This window comes from Motacilla alba, chromosome 4 (genome assembly GCF_015832195.1).
Source record: "Motacilla alba alba isolate MOTALB_02 chromosome 4, Motacilla_alba_V1.0_pri, whole genome shotgun sequence".
Classification (NCBI taxonomy): domain Eukaryota; kingdom Metazoa; phylum Chordata; class Aves; order Passeriformes; family Motacillidae; genus Motacilla; species Motacilla alba.
The window spans coordinates 70,137,795-70,159,087 of record NC_052019.1 but is presented as its reverse complement, the minus strand read 5'-3'; the positions used below and the strand labels follow the sequence as shown (position 1 = coordinate 70,159,087).

The window sequence follows — 21,293 nt, the reverse complement described above, 5'->3', positions numbered from 1 at the left end:
TTCAACACAATCCCAGCACTAACACCATGCACATCAGACCAAGCAGAAATTGCTGCAACACAATTAAATAACTCTCAAGGTCACCTAGGAAATGAATGCACACCAAACCTATTAATGAAACAGCACTACTGGGGTGGTATAATCGCTGAGACACGAGTGCTACTCACTGCTGTGCAGCACAAGGGCAAGAGCTGTGGATTTTTTTACAATGCAACACCAGAACATCTTCAATGCACAAGTATCAGGAGCAGAGCTTGGCCATGAGTGGCTGGAACAAGAAGCTGGATGCATTTAAAGGAGACAGACATGTAGAGGACAAACTAAAATTAGAAGCACATTCCCATGGGCAGTCCATGAGAATACTAACACTCTAGTGAAGCCACTATAAAAAGAACTTCCAAATTTGGAAGGTGACTAGGAGGAGAGAGGTATCATTAAACCCCTATCAACTGAAAAAAGTGCCAGGATCAGCAGTTTTGTAGGAGTAGGAAAGTCTCCAGTGCCGAAATCTGAAAAAGCCCAGCCTGAACTGAGCAATTAGGAGCTATTTATCCACTGCCAGTGATGGAGGCTGGTGTTATTGGCAGGGTCAGAGCATTCACTTGGTGCCAGGATGCAGCAGAAAGCCAAGGAGCAGACCAGCTTGCATCCTTTGGAATGCCACAGCTTTGACTCATACTCCCAACAGCAGTGCAACAAAATCAGGATGAAAAGCGACTTCTTAAAAGCTAAAGTTTGAAGGAGCAAGGCAAATTCTAAAGTATACTTGAAACACTTGCGGCAAGCCAGGGGTGGTTAGGGGGATGTCTGTCTGCCTGGAACTCATTGGTGCCGTCCCCTGGCCCTCAGACACCAGGGGAAGATGAGCCAGGCTGGTACCAGCCCCTCACACCCTGCCATGCACAGGGACAGGCAAGGGTGACATGCCAGCAGAGCTATGGGCATGCTGGGCTAAGCAGGCAGGCTGAGTCCTAATCTTCCACATGCTGTTTCCAATATGTATCTAAGTTAATATATAACATCTCCTACTGAACAGGCATTCCATGAATAAAGATGCAGAAGATGCATCTAAAATGCAAAACACAAGCAGATTGGATTTATGCACCTGACATGGCACAGACAAGTTCAGCCTATAAAATGCACTTCCAAATCCACACCTCGGAAGCAAGGAAATCTTGCATTCCAAAAAGCTTGTTGCTGTTTATAGTTTTTTGTCAAATTACACTTTCTTAAGGAACTCATGTCACAATATTTAAAAATGAAAGCAAATGCAAAGAAAACAACAAAACATCCTAACAGGGATGCCACTGAACTGGGGAATATCCACTTTTCCTTCCAGTGCTTGGTTTGTTGGTCAGCAGGGAAGACTGAAATAAGTCTTGTCCAGGGTGTAAATGGCAAGACAAGAGGCCACAAGCACATGCTGGAGTCTGAAAAATCTCAGCTACGCACAGAGACACATTTATTTAATTATTTATGTGGATAGGAAGGTGATGAAACAATGGAGTGGTGCCCAGAGTGGCTGGGCAATCTCCTTCTCTGCAGAGTCTCCCAACTCAGCTGGATGGGCTCTGATTTACCTAAATTTACTGCACATGGTTTGAGTAGGGAGTTGGGACTGGGTAACTTCCAGAGATCCCTTCCAATCCACGTGATTCCATGATCCATGATATTTTTATGCAGAGGGCTGGGTAGGTAAGTAAAGCAGTATGTCTGTGCAGATGGGAGTAGCCCCACAGATTGTCCCTCCTAATGAGTCTCCTGGTTTGGTATCCCCTTGGCAAAGGAGCACAGACATTCCAAGGCTCCACAGCAAGCTCCCAAAGCACCACTCCTCACGTATGGCTGCAAACCAAAACATGACCCATGGTCCATAGCCAGGAGCCCTTCCTTGCGCCTCTTTCTGCTCCCAGCTCACACGCCCAGCGTTTCCCCATCCCGTTCCTTCTCTCTGCCCCTGTGTCTGAACAGATCCTTTTCTCCTCGCCACAGGGACATGGTGGGATGTGGAGTGGGGGTTTAAGATGGGATGCAGCTTTCAGGTGGCACAGACAGCCCAACACTTTCTCCTTGGAGGTACCTCTTCCAGAAGCAGGGTGACAGGGTGACATACTGGGCGACAGTAACCCACCATGGGCTAGGATGCCAAACACCCCAAATGGGCAGATTTAGGCTACCTGGAAAACAAATTCTGCCTGAATGAATTCCTTATTTTCTCTAGGGAAAGGGAAGAGGCCAAGACAAAAGTGTCCCACAGAACAGTTTCAACCCAGAGCCACAAATGCCAGGGCTGAAGCAGGATTGTCACAGAAAACACACGACAAGTCTTACCACCCCCCTGCAGGAGCTGCTCTAATGCCATCCAGTGATGCCCATCCACACGACCCAATATACTGCAACCTGTTTTCAGTTGGGGATTGGTTTTTCCTCACCCTCAGATCAAGTAAAGGTTCCCAATATTTGGGTATCAATCCAAGAACCAGTGCAGAATTCACCTATTAGACATCAGCAACATGGTAAAAGCGAAGGGAACAGAACTTACAATATCCCCTCAAAATGCTCTAAAAATGTCTGTGCTAGCTTAACTGAAAGAAAAAGCTTAGTTTAGCTGAAGTAGTAGAGATCTATGTTTTTGGAGGAAAGAGTCCAGAGGAAAATTACATATTTGTGGTTTAGCTGGGAGTCATGATGTCTATCCGTATGCATAACACGTGGTTGCAGATTCATAACAAACAAAGCTTTCAAACAACAAAAATATGTAAGTTCTGAAAGACCCATCTTGTATGTGCAGAGAGAGAGAGCAATTCATTTCACTCGAGCTTATTTCCACAGCTCTTGCAGTCAGCAGTGCAGCCAATTATGAAACTCTTCATTCCAGGAAACACATATAGAAAGTAAAGCACAACAAGAGATGAAAATACAAGTGGGAAGTGTGGCAGCCATCCCAGTCCTCACTCCCCCCACCAGAATCCTCAAGAGAGGTGTTCAAATTCCACTTCCCCTTTCTGTGGATAATTCTATTTTACATTTAAAATGACTGGCTGCAAAAGTGGAGTGGACTTCAGGGAAAGAAAAAATGTTTAAGAGAACCTGGACACACTATGAAAAGAACTTTCATGCATTTAAGGAAACATACAAACTGATACTTAAGTAGGGATGGAAAACGCTTCAAGATCTGGTTCACACTTGATTTATACTGAATCTTTTGGTGCAAATTAGGCATGTATTTTCTGAGGCAAAAAATTACAAAATTGGTGGCAAACCTTAGTAAAACCTCATTTCCTCGGCCTGTTATGGATACTGCTACAGTTATCAGGAATATTGCAGCCAGCAATGCTTCACTTGAGCTAAAATAACCTTGTGCTCCATTAAAAGGAAAGAGAATTAATGTAGCATGGCAAAGAGTGGTGTCATTGTCTGCACTCAAAGACATTTTTATGCTCCACAGTAACCCAGCAGAGAGAAACTTAAAGATGCAATGCCACTTAGCAGAATAAAAGGATTCTGCTGCAAACAAAAGAGACAAAAGCTGTAACACCAAATCAAGCTGCCTTCCCCCTCCTTTGCTGGCACACTCAGACCACATTATCTGACGCTTCATATGGCTCATGCTGAAAACCACTGACACATTGATTAGCACTACACAACTTAGTTTTTGAACTGCTGGGGGGTTCTGATACTCCACTCACTTCAGGGCCACCAACAGCTCCACAGAAAGCCCTTCCACACCAAATCCTTACAACCACAGAAGTCAAAACTTTTGGGCTTTTCCTCTTAAACATCAACATACATTCAGAAGAACTTCAACTAAAAGGAATCAGATGCAGAGCAGCCACAAAAACTTCTGAGAAGGAGAAAGCCTGCAGAAAACCCAGCTGCAACAAGCCCCACTATGCCCCCCTGTGTGCTCTTGCCTGGTGCAGTCTCGTTCCAGCACATTTAATTTCACAAATAGCAACTGCAAAACCAGCTTCTGTATTCTGTTGTTGCACTTCACTAGTCAGTTACTTGCTGTAGCCACGGCTGACTTTAAACAGTCAATCTGGTATTTGATAATACTCATTAAATTGGCTCTTACATTAAATACCAAATCATGTTATATCGCTGCTTTATTTGGTTTCTTGATATTTTATTTTAATTCTCTCAAGGACTATGGTTTACCTCATTCATCATAGAAATTGCAAATTTAATTAATTCAACGGAATGGATGAGATTTAAAATTGTTGAAGTGATCAGCTCATCTAAGCAATAAAAATAATTAAAGGAAGTGAGATTCTCTAATGCATCAGTCCCACATAAACTACAGCTTCAGACTTACATAAAAATTTATTTATTTATTTATTTATTTGCATAGCTATAGTTAATACATCCCTGAGGACCACGTTTACTGAGCCTAAATTTATATAGCTGGGGGTTGGTTTGATTTTCACTGCATCAGGAAAGAACTAGATTTTTGACATAAAGTAAAGCCTTAAATTAAGCTCAGAAAAAAAAATTGTGCTAAAGAACTACAACCACTTAACCTGAACAGGCCTGATTTTTACCCTGTGTTTGGTTTATAGAGTAACTTCACTAACACCAGCTGAGCTACTGGCAACCGTGCCACCGTAAGACAAATGAAATTCAGAAAGGAGTTACTGCATCCGCATTTTCTATATATTAATAGTGTTTCTCTTGAGATTCTTGGAGCTTTATGAAGCGTCATGCACATACTTGGTGAATATAAACATAAAGGACATATTGTTGTGCATAAAGGACACAGCGCCCACCACAGCTTTAATTACCCTCTGTTCAAAAAGGACAAGGCAATACACAGTTTATTATTTTTCCCCACATGAGGAACTTAACAACTTCAGTGGTCATGTTATGTGTTATGGTGGAGAGAGCAAGCAACTCCAAAATGCAGGCTTCTCCTACTTTCCTTGTGGCAGACGGAGTCAGTAAGCTAGACACCAGCACAGAGTGTGGTGAGGAGCAGTGCCAAATTTCGGTGCTACCAATTGCCTCAGCCACTGATGAGAAGTTCCCAGCTGATGACAAGTTCTCAGCTCAAAGCATGGAAAAGAGCAGACTCCAAATGGACACCAAAACACCCATGAAACCAGATAAGGGATTTGTCTTCTTTCCTGTGCAGTCCCAGCATCTAGGCTGCCTCTTGGCCTGCTGCAAGGGAAGTTGTTGATGGAGCAGAGGCCTTGCTGCTTTCAGAGCACGCTTGTGGCGATGCCTCAGCCCCAGCATGGCCAAGGCCCGACCAGCAGATGCACAGAAACAGGCTCAGGCCTAGCAGGGCTGAGTCTGCGCCTGGCAGTCCTACTTCCCTCCAAGTACCCTGACTTTCTGAGCCATTCAGGGACAGCCTGGCCTTGCGCCAAAAGAACTTAATTTATCACCTGAAGGGCTGCCACATGTCAGTAAAATCTGCTGCTGCCTTCGGCGAAGGGATGAAGATTGATCAGAGTCAGACTCGAGCCTGATGTTGCTGGCTAATGGACCCTGCCTGCCTGCCATAGCTTGTACACTGTCTGAAAGGCCTGGGAGGAGGTGGCGAGGCAGGGAATTATGGGCTGTAAGGAAGTGGGAATGCAAAGCCAGCAGAAGCCCCTCCAGTAGTTACAGAGAGATCTTGAGTGTGTAACTCCCATTAGGAAAACATTTACCCAAGCACAGCACAAATCCTGCAAGAGCGAACTCCACTTGGGAAAAAAACTTAGTGGTTTTACAAGGTTTGAATCAGCAGTTTTCTAGAATGGGTCGGAGCTTGTATTCTCAGACTATTGCAGATTTTATCATTATTTGGGATCTCATAAACCAAAATCAGCAAAGCAGCTGTAAATCCAGGCCAAACATCATAACAAGATGGTGCAACAGTGTTACAGCTCCGAAAATGTTAACTGCAAGACTAGAAATCAGAGTGCTAAAAACTAAGCTTACCTCACGTTAAAAGAGGACCAAGAAATGAAAGTTTTCCAGAAGAAGATAAGGGAGAAAAATCAGGAAAATGATGATGGATTTCTTGGCCAAGAGATGGTTACTTAGCAATTTTCTTTCTAAACTTCTAAATTTAAAAAATGGGAGCATTAGTACACATGGAACTGCTGGAAAAGTAATAAGTTACCCAAGATGACAAATCCTATGCGGGTACGTGCTCAGCAAAGGAAGTAAGCTTTTATTGTAACTTAATGTGCAATCTCACAAAGATAAAGCCCAAACAGCAAGCCTTAAGCTACATTTCCATCCATTTTAAACTCTGTAAAAAAGCAACCCCCTACACACTGATGTACAGCCATGTCACCAGAGTAAGAACCTGAGAAACACAGCAACGCTGAGAATCAAACTAATGCACAAAGTCCTGTGTTGTGTTCTCAATGTAAAATTGTATCTTATTGCAAGAGTCCCATACCTGCTCAGTGATTTCTCATGGGTAGTTCTTCTCAACACTGCTCCTGCTTCTTCAAAGCCCAGACAGCAACTGACTCCAGGTCCCAGTTCTCCCTGTCTTATAGGGCTGTTCTTCCTTATTGGTTACAGCTGTGAGTCAAGCCTGTTTCTGACCTTGGATAATTGGCCTGGCTGCATTTCTTTGGGGGTAAAGCTGCTTTTTACACATTTCTTATACTCTATTCCCACCACACTCCTGCAGCCCAGGAGCTCTGTTACCACAGGAACATGAGCCGTGTTTGCCTAGAAATTTCCTACTGCAGTGTAGCACAGGCCAGATTACTCAAGCACAGCTGGAAGAGGAGAAAATATCAGTATTGCTAAAGGCTGATGGGAGAGAAAAGATTCGGAACCCCTCAAAGCTTCTTCTCAAGGCCTTCAGGTTCAGCTAATGAGGCCTCATTTTAATTCCCACATAAAATTCAGCAAGGCTCGCTTTTTACTACAGTGATATAAAGGACAGAGGAAAGAAGAGGCAGAAATCACAACAATGAGTATTGGTGAGGAGTAGCTGTGTGTAGAAAGGATGAGGAAATTCTGTAGGTCTTGAACTTTCACATATACATTACTTAAGTGGGAAATGGAGATGTAAAAAAGGAGAACCGAAAATACTGTTTGCAATCCATTTTCCTTATTTTTCCTACACCATTCATCAGGCATCATAACTACAAGGTTGGACAGAGAAGAAATCACAGATTTATTAAAAGGATGAAGAGAAGAAAGAGATGCTGAAAAATGAACTGGATTAGTTATGTGCAAAGCAGTGTCTGCACAGAAAAGCTCAGCTTTCAGAGATGTACTGGAGCCCTGCTTGTAGAAGAAATCAAACTTCTTCAAGGAAGATTTCCATGACACTTCTTGGCTATGAACATGGACAGTAAGGACTGCACAGAAACAGAATCATTTAACATTCGGCCTTATTAAGCTTTCCAAAAATAACTCCCTGTACACGGTCATCTTTGAGAAACCAGCCCATCAATTAAATTGGACTTCTGCTTTCCCAAAGAAATCACAGTGAAAAAAATAGTTACCATTTTTTTTCTTAAGTTACACATAGTTATTGTAGGAGCTGAGCTCCCCTCCTCCAGCACACTTCCTTTTTCACTCTTAGAGCTTCCTGACGTGATGCAGCTGCATTACTCACCAGAGATGACAGTCTAAACGGGGATGTCATAGTGACCCAAGCATAAGAGCTCCAGTAGGGGGCTGGCAGCACTTGGAATGATTTTAGGGTCATCATTTAGCTGGCTAAGGGCATGGCTGCAGGAGAAGGAACATGACAGAATACAACATCTGCTGCCAAACCCTAGCATGGTAATTCCAGGTCATGAAAAACTTCTCTCAGACAGATCTAGAACAGGGCAGTTTTTCTGAAATAGGAGCAGAACACTTGGTCCATTCTCCCTTGAATTGCACACCTTGGTGCAGTGGTGATGCAGATTGTGCAGACCTGCAGAGCCCTACCTGCCTGTCACCAAAGCTGCCATTGCCTGTTTGCACTCCAAGCCAAACCTCACAGATACAAACTGTGCATGTGGAACAGCTGGCCTGCCACAGAGGAGCTGAATTCCATCCTACACTGCTCGACAAGCCACTTGACAAGCTGAAGAATTGTGACCACATGGAACCAATTTAGACTTTTGTTTCAACTGTGTTTTGTGCATTTCAGCCCCTTCCCAGCATCAGTTCACTCTTGTCTTTTGGTTCATTTTCCACGAAGTGTGGAAGCTCATAAATGTGTTCTGGTTCCAGTAAGGCCCAGGTGAATGGCTCTGGAGTGTGACTACACCCTATGTGTAGAAGGGTGCAGAAGGGCTGCACCTCCTCCCTAAAAGCACTTGTACATTTGCTTAGCTTTCACCATTTTACAATGCAAAACCTCTGGTGAAATAAAACACTACAAATAACACTCTTCTTCCTTCTTAACCAAATTTCTAGGCCAAACGTGTAAGCTTAAGAGAAATGCTGCAGAAATTCGACATATCATTTTTGCCGTGGTACACTTGTTTTCACTTCCTATTTATCATTAAAAGGAAGGAGCTGATTTCATCCCAGGTGATGCCTAAAGAGGCTACCTGGAACAGAGGCTAGACTGAGTTAAAGCAATAAAGTAGGTCTTTACTCAAAGCCTTCAAAGGATGCACCTTGTGCAGTACACAAGAGCCTGGCTGTGGCTCTGCCCAAGATGGCCCCAAAATGGAGGCAAGATGGATGATGGGTCACAAATTTTCACACGTGTATAAGTTTTGGTCCATTTACATATTGGGGTTAATGATCCAATTACAGTTTCAGGTTATGAAGTCCCATCGTCCCAGATTGCTCTCCTCAATTCTCCATTGTTTATACTTCTTTGGGCCTGAAACTACAATGGTGTCCTTGGTTCTCAGGCTGCAGAAGGACTGTTTTGTTTGACTACCCTGCGAAGAGGACTTGCTAACACTCAATATGAAGTTCAGAGTTACACACCAAAGCAGTACAGAATCTGAAAAATAGGAAAGCTAAAACTTAAGGCACAGGCCCAAACAATTTTATTAGTCTAAAAATGCTGTAACAAAGAGGAAATTCCCACCCTTCTGCAAAAGTGTCAGGTACAGCAAATATTCTTGTGAGAGATACCTTGGCATATAATTCAGTGTATGAAAAACTGAAAAACCCAGCTACAGTTCTCTTCAGATCAAGGTACTTACCTGTCTACACTGTTTCTAAAGCAAAGAGACAGACACACCCCACCCTCGAAAATAACTTTATTTTTTCCATTGTTAGAACACACAACTCTGCAAATGAAAAGAGCAGAGCTTTCTTCAGCTTGGAAGGATGGAATCTCAAACACAAAATACAGTATAAAATAAGCCTCTCACTAAAACCAGTACTAATTATTGACACTGGTCTGTCTCATTGTGCAACAGACACTGTCAGCTGAAATTCTTCAGCAGGTCTCCAAAAATCATGAACAATCCTGGAAACAGCCCCTCCTGCACACTGCCCAAAATCCCCCAACACGTGGCACAGAGAGCTCCTTGCTGGCAGAGCACTGGCTCAAAGATGAGAACACTGCACACTGCTGCAGGTGATCCATCAGACTGTTGCATCCCACAGCAGAATTCGTAAGGAACACTGCATTATCAAGAGCCTTGCCTGGAGATATTTGCACTTGATTTCTGAGCTGCTCCTTGTATTTGTTCATCTCCATTTCTCCTAAATGTTCTAAACTGGTAAATACTGCACAAAGCAATGAAATGTGCCTACCGATATTAGGATGCTTCAGGAGGCGACAGATTCTAGCTTCTCTCTCCAGTTTCTGGTGATCTGCATCAAAAGAAAGCAAAACAGTTGCTGTTAGTATGAAGATTAACATAGTTTAGTGTATTTGCTTTAGAGAATCATCACATCATCATCATCTGATGGGATCTTTAAAAAATATCTCCTTTATTTAGATCCACTAGTATTTTCACCCAAACTGTAATGTTGAATTGATTTTTTTTTTACCTTTGGGTACAGCAGGAGGCTGGAGCTCTGGACTTGTACATCACTGAGCCCTAACAATCTTTTCTGGAGATAAAATACTACCACTTGTGTCAAGCTCTGTTTTCTACAGTAGACAACACAAATATTCCAAATTACCAACTTAGGAAAATAGAACTGCTTGACATGTAAAATATATGCTTTGAACCTTGAAAGTATTAAGAAATGAACAAGTTTAGAAAGTTGCTTTGATGGCAACTCTGAAGAGTCAAAAATTTAGCATCAGATGTTAGAATTAAGAAGTTCAATCCTTACTGCAAAGTGTCCAGTTGGATATGTAGGTCAAAAGAACTGTAACAACAGATTTAAAATAAAACAGAAAAAACAAACACCACCTTTAAAATACTTAACACTTCAAGTTTCTGACAGCACGTTTTAAATCTGGAGGAAAAAACAAGAAGGAAAACTTGTTTAATTTTCATTTTTCTGCAGTTTGTACTTCCTAGTATTTGCAGTCAACTCTAACAACAGGTGAAACGATTTCACATATGTTAGCAGCTCAGATTATTTTCACATGATTTTAAAGAACTGAGATAATTCTTGAGCTAGTCACTACTTGTCAACTGACCCATCCTATTTTCTGAGGCCTAGGAGTCTCCACTGCTTGCATGAGAAAATTTGTCTGCTTAACCCTCTTTACCTTAATGTTTACTAAGAAAAAAAATTAATCAGAAGTTCAAAGTATTAAAAAGAATTATAAATCTGCAACATAACCTTAAAGCTCTTCTTTTAAAGCTAAACTCTGCCACTGAGGTTTCCCATTAAGATTTTTGAATTCAGTTGCAGCAAGGCTGAAACATTAGCACAGACATCTACAGTTACAGTACCTTCATGTCCAGCAGCTCTGGCTGTAACCTAATCTTGGGCTGAGCACTTGGCACATTACCCAGAGCAAGCAGGGAGATGATCTGCAAGGCAAGCTGAACTAAGCTGGGGTGAGAACAAAGATGAAAATGTGAACACTGCCTCAAAAGCAAAGAAACAATCCAGGGCTGTTGGACATTTTGTGTAGGAGCTGTGTCGCTGGTGCACTCCCAGCTCTGCTTTCAAAGGCTGCTCTGTACCACCTCCAGCTATATTTACAGATCAGCCGGCACAGCCAGAAACCTGGAAGGTGTCTGACAGTCTTCTATGAAGTGCTAAAAACATCCTGTGTCAACTCTTCAGGAATAACACAGCTATAATAAAGAGCTTCATCTCCAACTGCGAATACCATGTATAAACAGTTGAAGTTTCTTTGCTATCAACTACAAAGCTGCTACATCACAGCTTCTGACCTGACACCAGATGTGATTCATGTAATTTATTGATTATAACTGTATTGACTAAAAAAGCACGCCCGATATTTTTCAAATCACACTAAAAACATCTTAGAGATGCTGCTGCTGGACGCACTGCAGTATATGAAGGTAACATCTACATCATCATCAACATCGTTATTATCGACTGCATTATATATTCCCAGGTTTTTACTCCAAATGGAACCAGCATATTGATGGACACCAACCAGGTGTTCTCTGCTGTCACATAAACCAGAACAATGAGCTCTCTGCATTTAACTCCTGGGACTGCAGGTAGCTCACAGCCTGCACGCTGTGCTGAGGCAGCAGAAAGGGCATTAAATACTCCCTGAGCCAGGCGTTGAACTGCACATTAAGGTCCAGAAGATGACAGCGACACTTCCAAAGAAATAGAGTAATCCTTAGAGGTGTTAGAGGAGTAAGTCTGCAGTATCTAAGTGTTTGGGGGTGGGACCAAATGCAATTTTAACTTCGTGTGATATCCAAGAAAATTACTCTCCTCTAAAACCTGCACGTTTGTTCTATGAGTTTTAGGAAATGCTGTTCCTTCCTCTCTCCACTGGGTTTATTTACAAGTGCTTGCAACTGCAACTGCTGCGCCACCCGTAGCTATTTGTGTTACCCTGCCTCCTGCCAGGGCTCAAGTGCTGGGGAGCTAAAGGTGAATGTCAGAGGGCAGGGCACACCAAAATACCTCGAGCACTCAGCTCCCAAACATCCGAAGGGTAAGGTGTGCCACTGCAGAGTCCACTGGAAAGAAGGGTCCTGCCATACAGCCAGGGAAACTACCGAGCAAGCACAAACTCCCCAAACCCTGAGAAAGTTTGGGATAGCATCTGGTGTCAAATTTTTATGTTAAAACAATATCACAGGAAAAGTTGTGAAAAAATAAATGTGATAATAGGCCACTTATTGACATCAAAGAGCTAACTCCCCTCAAATTTGACACCATATAATTCACCAGCTAAAACTGCCTTTACCTGCCAGGTAAACACAAACCAGGAAAAATTATTATCAGGAGCAGGAAGCCAAGCTTGAAAGTCACACAGATAATAAAAAGGGAACACACAAGCACATTTATATACTTGTTTCCTTTCCTCTATTTTAATTACCTGGACTCAATTACAAACAGGTCTCCTGCACTGTCTGCTTAAGAAACTGTAATTAATTGAAAAACACAAGCTCAAAACACAGCAAAGCAAATGCAGGAGGAGGAACGCTGTACAAATTCTAGATTACTTTATGAAAGCAAGTCTCCATTAGTGAACAATGGCCTCTACCACAGCAACAGCCCATTTCCAAGACTGGAAAAAGATCACTGCCTGTCAACCAATGATACCATTGGAAAGAAAGCAGCAATGAGAATAATGTGGGTTTATTAATGGAAAAAACCTTGCAGCCACCTATAAGTAAGTTTAATCTGACATGGAGGCAAGAAAAAAAAAAAGAAAACAACAAGATTTAATGCACTGAACCATGAAAATCTCAGCCTTGACAATAACGAATTAAATTCTGTGAAACCTGAAGCAGACAGAACATAGCTGTAAAACTGGGGGTTCTCATAGACTGCCTAAACTTAAAATCTTGAACTAGTTCTCATTCATATGAGGATGTTCTAATAGACCCAAAGCTAATATTATAATTTATGACACCTGCCTCAGAAAATTAAACTGCCTGCATTGAGTTTCTACTAGGTAGAAACTAAGATAACTAATAATAATTAGCTATAATAATAATAAATTAATAATAATATTAAAATAACTAATAATAATAATTAGCAAATAAAATAACTAATTGTTACAGCAGTATCAATATTTACTTTCTTACAAAAACTTACATATGTAGACTCCACACTTGTCTTGGATTACATCAAAACGTATGTAACAGTACAAAGATATAACATATCATTAAAGACGTGCAATGTATGTATTTAATTATGTATTGTATGTCTTAATATATGAAATATATAATTAATGTCTTCAGTATCTAGCTCTTTTACTAGATAAAAGAGCTAGATACTCTTTTATCTTTTTTTACTAGATAAAAGAGCTAGATACTCTAGATACCAGGAATCTTCACCCCAAGTGCTGATTCTGCATGACCACCCAAAGTGAGCTTAGCACCAGGGCAGAAACGGGCACCTCTCACCACCTATCAACACAGGTATCTAAAATGCAAACGCCTCCAAAGCAAACAAGCTTGCTAACAAGTGTCTGTAGCAACTCCTGTAGTTGCCTTTTGTTATTTTATTATTAGAGCTTGCAGTCCTCAGCAAGCAATATTCTCATTTCAAAAGCATTTTCTCAATGTCCCTTGTCCATTTCTTATTTTTCCCCCAGGATTGACTGGATAGATTATCAGTCAGTATGAAGTAATGCATGTTTTAGCAAATGGCTTGCTTATCTTTTCGAGGGTGGTCTCTGCAACCTGCTTCCTACTCTGTGCAATACAGTTCAACACTTGTATTTTCCATGTTTTTCTTTACACAGCTAAATGAAAACAAGGAGCACTAACTTCCAAGGGGCTCTTCAGACTGCAGTGCGACCCCAGAGCACCTTGATGCTGTTAAATTCTGCCATGGAAATCAGAAAATGACTGCAGAAATTCTAACAACAGAACACACAGGTTAACAGAGCAAAAAGTTCCCCTCCCACTACCCTGATTTTGTCAACTTTGCTGACAACTGTCTAGACCGCAACAAAGTACCCACGGTCTCGTGGAACATAAATATTTGTGATTTAAGGGCATGCTGTGCACAGGAATAGTGCTGTAAAAGACACTTGCTTTAAGCCCAGGAATGTGGTTTATACACAATCTAACTGTATCTAATGCAGCTCCTAAACTCCCTCTGATGAAGCATTAAGGCTCTGGAAAGAGCCCAGTTCTATTTCTTAGAGCTGACCATTGCCATAAGTTGAAGTCCCTCGTGGCTGTCCTGGTTTCTGCTAGGATAATTCCCTTCCTAGAGGCGGGTGCAGTGCTCAGTTCTGCATTTAGGATGAGAGCCATGTTGATCCCACAGTGATGCTTTAGCTGCTGCCGTACGCGGTGCTGGCACTAAGGCAGCTTCTCACAGCACCCCCCCAGGCTGGGGCTGACCTGCTGGAGAGCAGCTCTGCAGACCTGTGAGACCGGGGGGACAACAGGGGGTCCAATAGCCAGCAGTGCCTCGGGGGCCAGGGATGCCAGTGGCATCCCGGGGTGCATGGGGAGGAGTGTGGCCAGCAGGATCAAAGGTGATCCCCCCTCTCTGCTCTCCCCCCGTGGGGCCACATGTGCAGTTCTGCCTCCAGGTCTGGGCTCCTCAGCTGAACACAGACAAGGAAGGACTGGGGAGGGTCCAGCAGAGGCTACAAAGATGATGAGGGGACTGGAGCACCTCTCTCATGGAGAAAGGCTGAGGGAACTGGGTCTCTTTAGCCTGAGGAAGAAACGACTGAGAGGGAATCTTACCAACACAGGCAGATCCCCTAGGAGCGGCTGTCAGAAGGATGAGGCTGGGCTTTTTCCTGCAGTGCCCAGTGACAGGACAAGGGGCAACAGGCACAAATTGGAACACAGCAAGTTCCATACGGATATGAGCAAAACCTTCTTTACTGTGAGGGTGACCGAGTACTGCAACAGGCTGCTCAGAGAGGCTGGGGAGTTTCCTTCTCTGAAAACACTCAACATCCACCTAAACATCATCCTGTGCAACCTGCTCCAGCTGAACCTACTTTAGCAGGGGACTGGATTAAAGGATTTCCAGAGGTCCTTTCCAATCCCAAACATTCTGTGATAAACTTGGGGGGAAGCTGGCTGGGGGCTGCTCCTCAGGAACTGAGTAGGCACCAATCCAGGAGCAGTGGCAAAATGCATCACTTGTTTTGTAGGTTTTAATCCTTTTGTCATCATCCTCCTCCTGTTACTTATTATTATTCTCCCTTTCTTTTCTGTCTTAGTCAACTACCTTGAACTCAACACACAGATCTTAATTTTATTTCTTCTGATTGCCTCCCCAGTCCTCCTGCAGGGTGTGGGAGGAGGGACAGAGTGAGGCTGTGCGGTGTTTAGCTGCCTCTTTGGTCAAACCATGACAGTGGGGACCAATTCCATTACTAAGCCTCTGCCTGAGCTGCTTCTTATGAAAGGCAATTTTCAGACCTTTAGCAGTTTGCAAGCATTCATTTTCAGCTGGTAAGATAAAACAAGAACCACATTTATTCACGTAACAGTCCATCACACAGCTCTTTGAATTTTCCATTACTGAGTTCATGCTACGGCACTGCTTACAGACAAACCTCACTTAGCTCCCCTGCTATTCTTACAGAAGTAAATGCTAAGCAATACAGTCCTTCAATTCCCAAAAGCACTTTTTCAAAATGAATGCTCCAGCATTCAGTACCTGCTCCTGGGGAGATATTTGAACAGAGTCGTTACTTATTCCTCTCTTCCCAGTATTTATAGCTTGGAAAGTGGGACATTCATAGAATAAACAGTTCCAGACCCTGCGAGTGCTCATCTGAGCCACCCCTCCTAACGTTTCCCCAGCAGAATCACGCACCAGGTGTTCATTGTTATAAAGGCATCTTCTCCATGGATACCCGGCTCCATAATGGGTAGGAGCACGCGACAACAATAGCACAGCCAATTCTGCTATTAGGCCACAGCTCAAAAGCATCAACAGAGCAGAAATCAGGGCACTGAGTGCGCCTCCAGTTATTTCTGTGGCTGTCTTCCCAGACACACTTCTCTTCACCAAGCTGCTGAATATCAAGGAAAAGCAAAAGATATTATTTCAAGATGCTTTGTAAAATAATGAACAAGCCCCACACCTGTAGAGCTTCAAATTGTGCCCCACAGCACTAGGAAAACAAAAGGCACATTTGTACTCAGCTGCCAAGGCCTCCAACAATAAGAGTTCTCAGCTGACTGATGTTCCTACAAGGCTTTCTTGCACTTCCCACCCGCTTTCTGTGTTAATGTTTTATCCCTCACAGTGTGACAGAAATTGATAAATGGACACAGAGACCTGATTCCCATCTACAACGCACAGATTACAGAGGCAGAGACACTGCCAGTGTCTTTAGGGCACTTCATCAGATGCTTTATCCCCGATTTCTATGACACCTGCTAGGACCAAAAGGTGCGGATATTCCTGCATTTGTGCTGTTTCTAGCACTGCTGCTAAAACTGATGAGTACCTGACTCCACGTGAGCTGGCAAAAGGAGTGAAGACAACATGTGACATTAATAGCACAGCACCGAGCCCACGTGATTTCATTTATTTCCATGATTTGTGTTTAACCATGCCCATAATGAACAGAATGGTAGAAAAGCAAACTGGACTTTACCCAATTGTTGGGAACCTTTAAACAGTTCCTAAGTGCACACACTCACACTCTACTGAGCTCAAGCTAAGAAATGCTGTTTTTTCACCTTTTCATACTCTTATTGGCTGTGGATTGGAGCAGCCAGCTGGCAATTCACTCACTTCACTCTCCTGACTCAGAAAAACAAGAAAAATATGAGTGGAAGTCTAGAACTCCTGTTAGATATACATGTTAATTGTTGTTTTCTATGTAAGGTAGGTGTGCAACTACATGTAGCAGTTTATATCTATTATTTTATTATATAAACAGCACATCTACTGAAATAGAATGAAGTACTGTAAACTCTTCAGTGCCAAAGTAAACAGAGAGGGCCCAAGAGACACAAGTGTGAGTGTGATCACCTGGTCACCTCCATCTGTTTGCCACCAATCTGCACCTGACACAACTCTGTGCACCCTGTGTTCCATCTTGTCCCTATCGCCTCTTTTCACGTGACCCATTGGGTGCTGCGCCTTGTAGCACCTCCCTGATCCATCTTCATGCAAGGCTTACATTTGCCACAACAGGAAAACGTGAATGCACTTGACACCCCCAGTCTTCCCCTTGCTGCCTCCTTCTGTCCCTATAGCAGTTTATTTTCCTTTGTGACTCAAACTTGCCAATTCCTAGAGCTGATGGTCAGCCAAGTCTTCAGCCCTTCCATTCCTACTTAAGTGCATGTCGTTCATTTTGCATGCTGGGAGCTCTTCCCTCATTTGACTGCCCTCCTTTCATTTCTGCTTCTCAACTTAAAGCTGCCCACCTTCTACTTGTTTCAATTCTGCTAATAAATATGTGAGTGCATTCAGTATTCCTCATTTTTTTTCCTAGCTTCTATTTTCTACTGAACTGTTTAAATTTTTTTAGGCTTCTCAATTCTCTTGGCTCATTTCCTGCAGAAAGTTGCAATTTTCAGGAAACAATATTTGGAAAAAAAGATGCTAGAAACTGAAAGAGATGCCTGGAACTTGAGGTGTTGACTTAATGAACACTAAACAGCTGTTGGCACTCAAATACTTCACTGGAAAGGGATCGGCTGCAGGATATACTTGACTGCCTTGCTGAACTCCAGTGCTACAGAGCCCATCTTAAACACATTAAATCCATTAACAACACTGTAAACTCTGAGCAGACTCCTCTCTGACAACTAAAACTTTGAAGGCACCCTCAAGTTCTCAAGTGACGCAGCAAGACATGGATGAGAAATACTCACTTTCCTTACAGATTTTAAAAATATAGACAATATTAAAACAATATTGTCTAATAACAAAAGAAAAAATGCAGCTTACTATAAAGTCAAAACACACTGTCAGCTACTGCAATATGTAAGTAGCAGATTGTTAATTAGAAATAAATTGTGAGCTTCTGATTGACACCAGCTTATTTTAATATGAATGAATAATTACTACATGCAAGACTGCTGTCAAGTCGTGATCTGTGACAGCCACTTGGCTGCGACAAGCAGAAGTTACAGATTTTGAAGCTGCTGTAAAGAGCCAATTCTGAACTCTGACTTGCAACCCTTATATTTAGAAATCCTATTAATGGTCACCATCTTTTGCCTTGTAGATGGAATTTCTACAAGGCGTTGCATTAATTGTTTGTGAATTTTTTTAAACAGAGGATGACCGGTGAAGACGTTGAGTTTGCTGACAGCTTGTGGATGAGAGAGCGTTCCATGCTTAATAGAAAGGGAAATTCCACTGGGCAGAAAAGGTCAACAACTTTTATTTCCAATATTTCCTGTAGTCACTGTTACTTTAAAACTGGACGTTACACATGACTTAAGCTACCAGAGACTAAGGGCTTCTTTTATGCAAATACACTCCAAATCACTGACATTTATCTCAATAAAAGCTCATGGACTTTAACTCCCTAGGAGGAAACAACTGTTGAACTAGAATCAAGTCCAAATAGAACAAAAACAATGGTTTGGCAGCTACCATTATGACTCAGAGGAAATTTAAGCAGCACATCAAAGCCAACGCTTTTCATAACAAGAAGAAACACTAAGAATACATAAGCACATGCCTACAGGACTATTTCATCAAAAATAACAGCAGGCTGCACTAGTATTCTAGGACTACAGATATGATTGCATTAATAAAAATATCCTGATGCCTAAACCTCAGACTTTAGTAAACAGTGGGTCACAGGTAAAGCCACTATTTCTACATGACCCATACAAAGCTCTAACAATAGAAATAATACACTCAAAAAGGAGTCCCACATTAAGTCGTAACTTGATTGTCTTCCATCCTGCTTTAAAACAAAAAAGTGGATTATGACTAACCCGCTGTATTAATTTTTTCTGCTAAGTTCCTAAGCCTTGGCTCATAATAAAAACAAATCTCCTCCTCAAATACCATGTGCATGAATAGCATTTACCCATGTGAAGCTTTATTTTACAGCAATCTTTGATACCAGGACAGTGATGCCATGACCTCTAAGCTACATGAGTATGGTCTTTTGCAAGAGGATTGTCTTGACATTATTTTAGCATCATTTTCTTGCAGGGAAAGAGAGAACTGCAGTTTATTTGGTTTGTAAAACCAATTATTAAAAAAACAACTACTAGCCTTGCAAACACATACTTGTAAAAGATAGCCCCCAAAAGGAGTGTTTTCATTAAAACACAAACCACAGAGGAGAGCCAATGTCCAAGAGGAAGCCAGTGACGAGTGGCATTCCTCAGGGCAAGTGCTGGAGTCGGTGCTCTCCAACATCTTGGTCAGGGACGTGGACAATGGCATTGAGTGCACCCTCAGCGAGTCCGCGGAAGCGCGGAGCCGTGTGCTGGGTTTGCCAGGCCAGATGGAAGGGATGGCACCTAGAGGGACCTCTGCAGCCTGGCGAGGTGGGCCAGAGGTACCCTCAGGAAGGCTCAACAAGGCCAAACACATGTTGAATGAACACGACCTGGCAATGTGCATGCGTAGCCCGGCAAGACAAACACACCCTGCACCCAAAGAAGTGTGGCCAGCAGGTCAATGGAGGCAGCTCTTCCCCTTGACTCCACTCTCAGGGGATCCCACCTGCAATGCTGGGTCCAGGCCTGGGGGCCCCAAGATAAGATGGGGCCATGCTGGAGTGAGTTGAGGAGGCCATGAAGATGCTCAGAGGGATGGGGTGCCTCTGCTCTGGAGCCAGGCTGAGAGAGCTCGGGGTGTTCAGTGTGGAGAACAGGAGGCTTCGGGCAGACCTGAGAGCCCCTTCCCGTGCCTGAAGGGCCACAGGAGAGCTGGAAAGGAACCTGGGACAAGAGCCTTGAGTGACAGAACAAGGGGGAAGAGCTTCAAACTAACAAAAAGGTAAGACTAGCTCTGAGGATAAAATCATTCCCTGTGAGGGTGGTAGGCCCTGGCACAGGGCGCCCAGAGAAGCTGTGGCTGCCTTGTCCCTGCAAGCATTCAAGGCCAGGTGGGATGGGGCTTGGAGCAACCTGGGGTAGTGGAAGGCGTCTGTGGCAGGGGATGGAATGAGATGATTTTCAAGACCCCTTCCAGCCCTAACCATTCCAGGATTCTATGAAATTGCTGATTTGTCTTATTTCACTAAGACATGCCTAAATAGTTTGTCTGACTCAACAGCTGCATCACTCCACTTGCTCTACAGCCAGTGAATAAAGATGCTCCCAGGCAAGGAAGCCTGAGGCTTTTTTTCTTTTAATTAAGGCGAGGAGAAAATAAACAAGATTTTTGTAACCAGCCGCAAATAAAAGTTCAAGCAAGCATTAACAGGTAGTTAAACTTCAGCTTTTGACAAATTTGGGGGATTTACTGGGTAAACAAACTCTCTCCCTTAAATGTGTGTTTGCCTTAGATTCAGCACAGTGTGCCATATGCTATTCCCAGAAGATGCAGAATATAATCCATGTATGTAAGACAATCAAAAGGATATATAAGATAACCAAAGGAGGTGTAAGTATACAGAATTCCTGCAGAAGACTAAGCCATCATCTAGTGCTTCAGGCAGGAAGCCCCAGGAGGAAAGCCATCCTCCTTAATGGACAGTGGTTGCACAAAACCTGCCTAAAGGGATTTAAGCTTTTTCCCACTATTAAGGGAATTAACACTTGTTTATTTGCTCGTGTAGTGTTAGTTCCCAAGCTGCTGGCCTTTTCCCAAGCCACTGAGCTTCTTGGGAAACAGAAGGAAACTGGGTTATCTCTCTGTTGGCAAAACAAACAGGGCAAGCAAATCATTCTGTACCTCAGGAAAATAAAAGAACCACCCAGTAACCCCACTATGTAAAAGAACAGTCCACGCATTTCAGTTTCTCACGGTGTCAGGTTCATCCTCACTTCCACTTAAAGAGCATTGACGATGGGATCAATCTTTTAAAACCACACACTCTCAGGGACACAACAAACCCAGCCAACAGCCCATTCCAGATAATGAATGTTTATCCCTCATTTCTGTAAAAAAGAACTCAGGGAAGATGTTTTAATATTCCAGAGACTCCAAATTCTGGCACAGGGACAAATACTAGCTGTCTAAGAGGGAAATACTGGAGTATCGTTGATATTAGCATTGCACAGAATTTTACTGACACTATAAAAGAAAACAAGAAAGTAATCAATATTAATTGGGAAATCATTGAATCTGATTAGCCTGATGATTTAGAGAAAATAAGTATATAAGAACATATTTACAGCAACATCACTTCTTTTAAGTAC

At 42.7% G+C, this 21,293-nt stretch overlaps 1 protein-coding gene across 36 annotated transcripts in view; it reads right to left on the bottom strand.

Annotated features, from left to right (window-relative positions):
- The window catches only part of CAMK2D (calcium/calmodulin dependent protein kinase II delta), a 121,791-nt gene that overhangs the window by 64,391 nt on the left and 36,107 nt on the right, over positions 1–21,293 (bottom strand). For all 36 annotated transcript variants that reach the window (XR_005256830.1, XR_005256831.1, XM_038135997.1 and 33 more), the window contains one exon: positions 9,688–9,747. Coding sequence is in view for 34 of the 36 variants with exons in the window: in XM_038135997.1 (XP_037991925.1) it covers positions 9,688–9,747 (60 nt within the window). In the remaining 2 variants the exon portion in view is untranslated. The remainder of the gene's footprint in view (positions 1–9,687; positions 9,748–21,293) is intronic.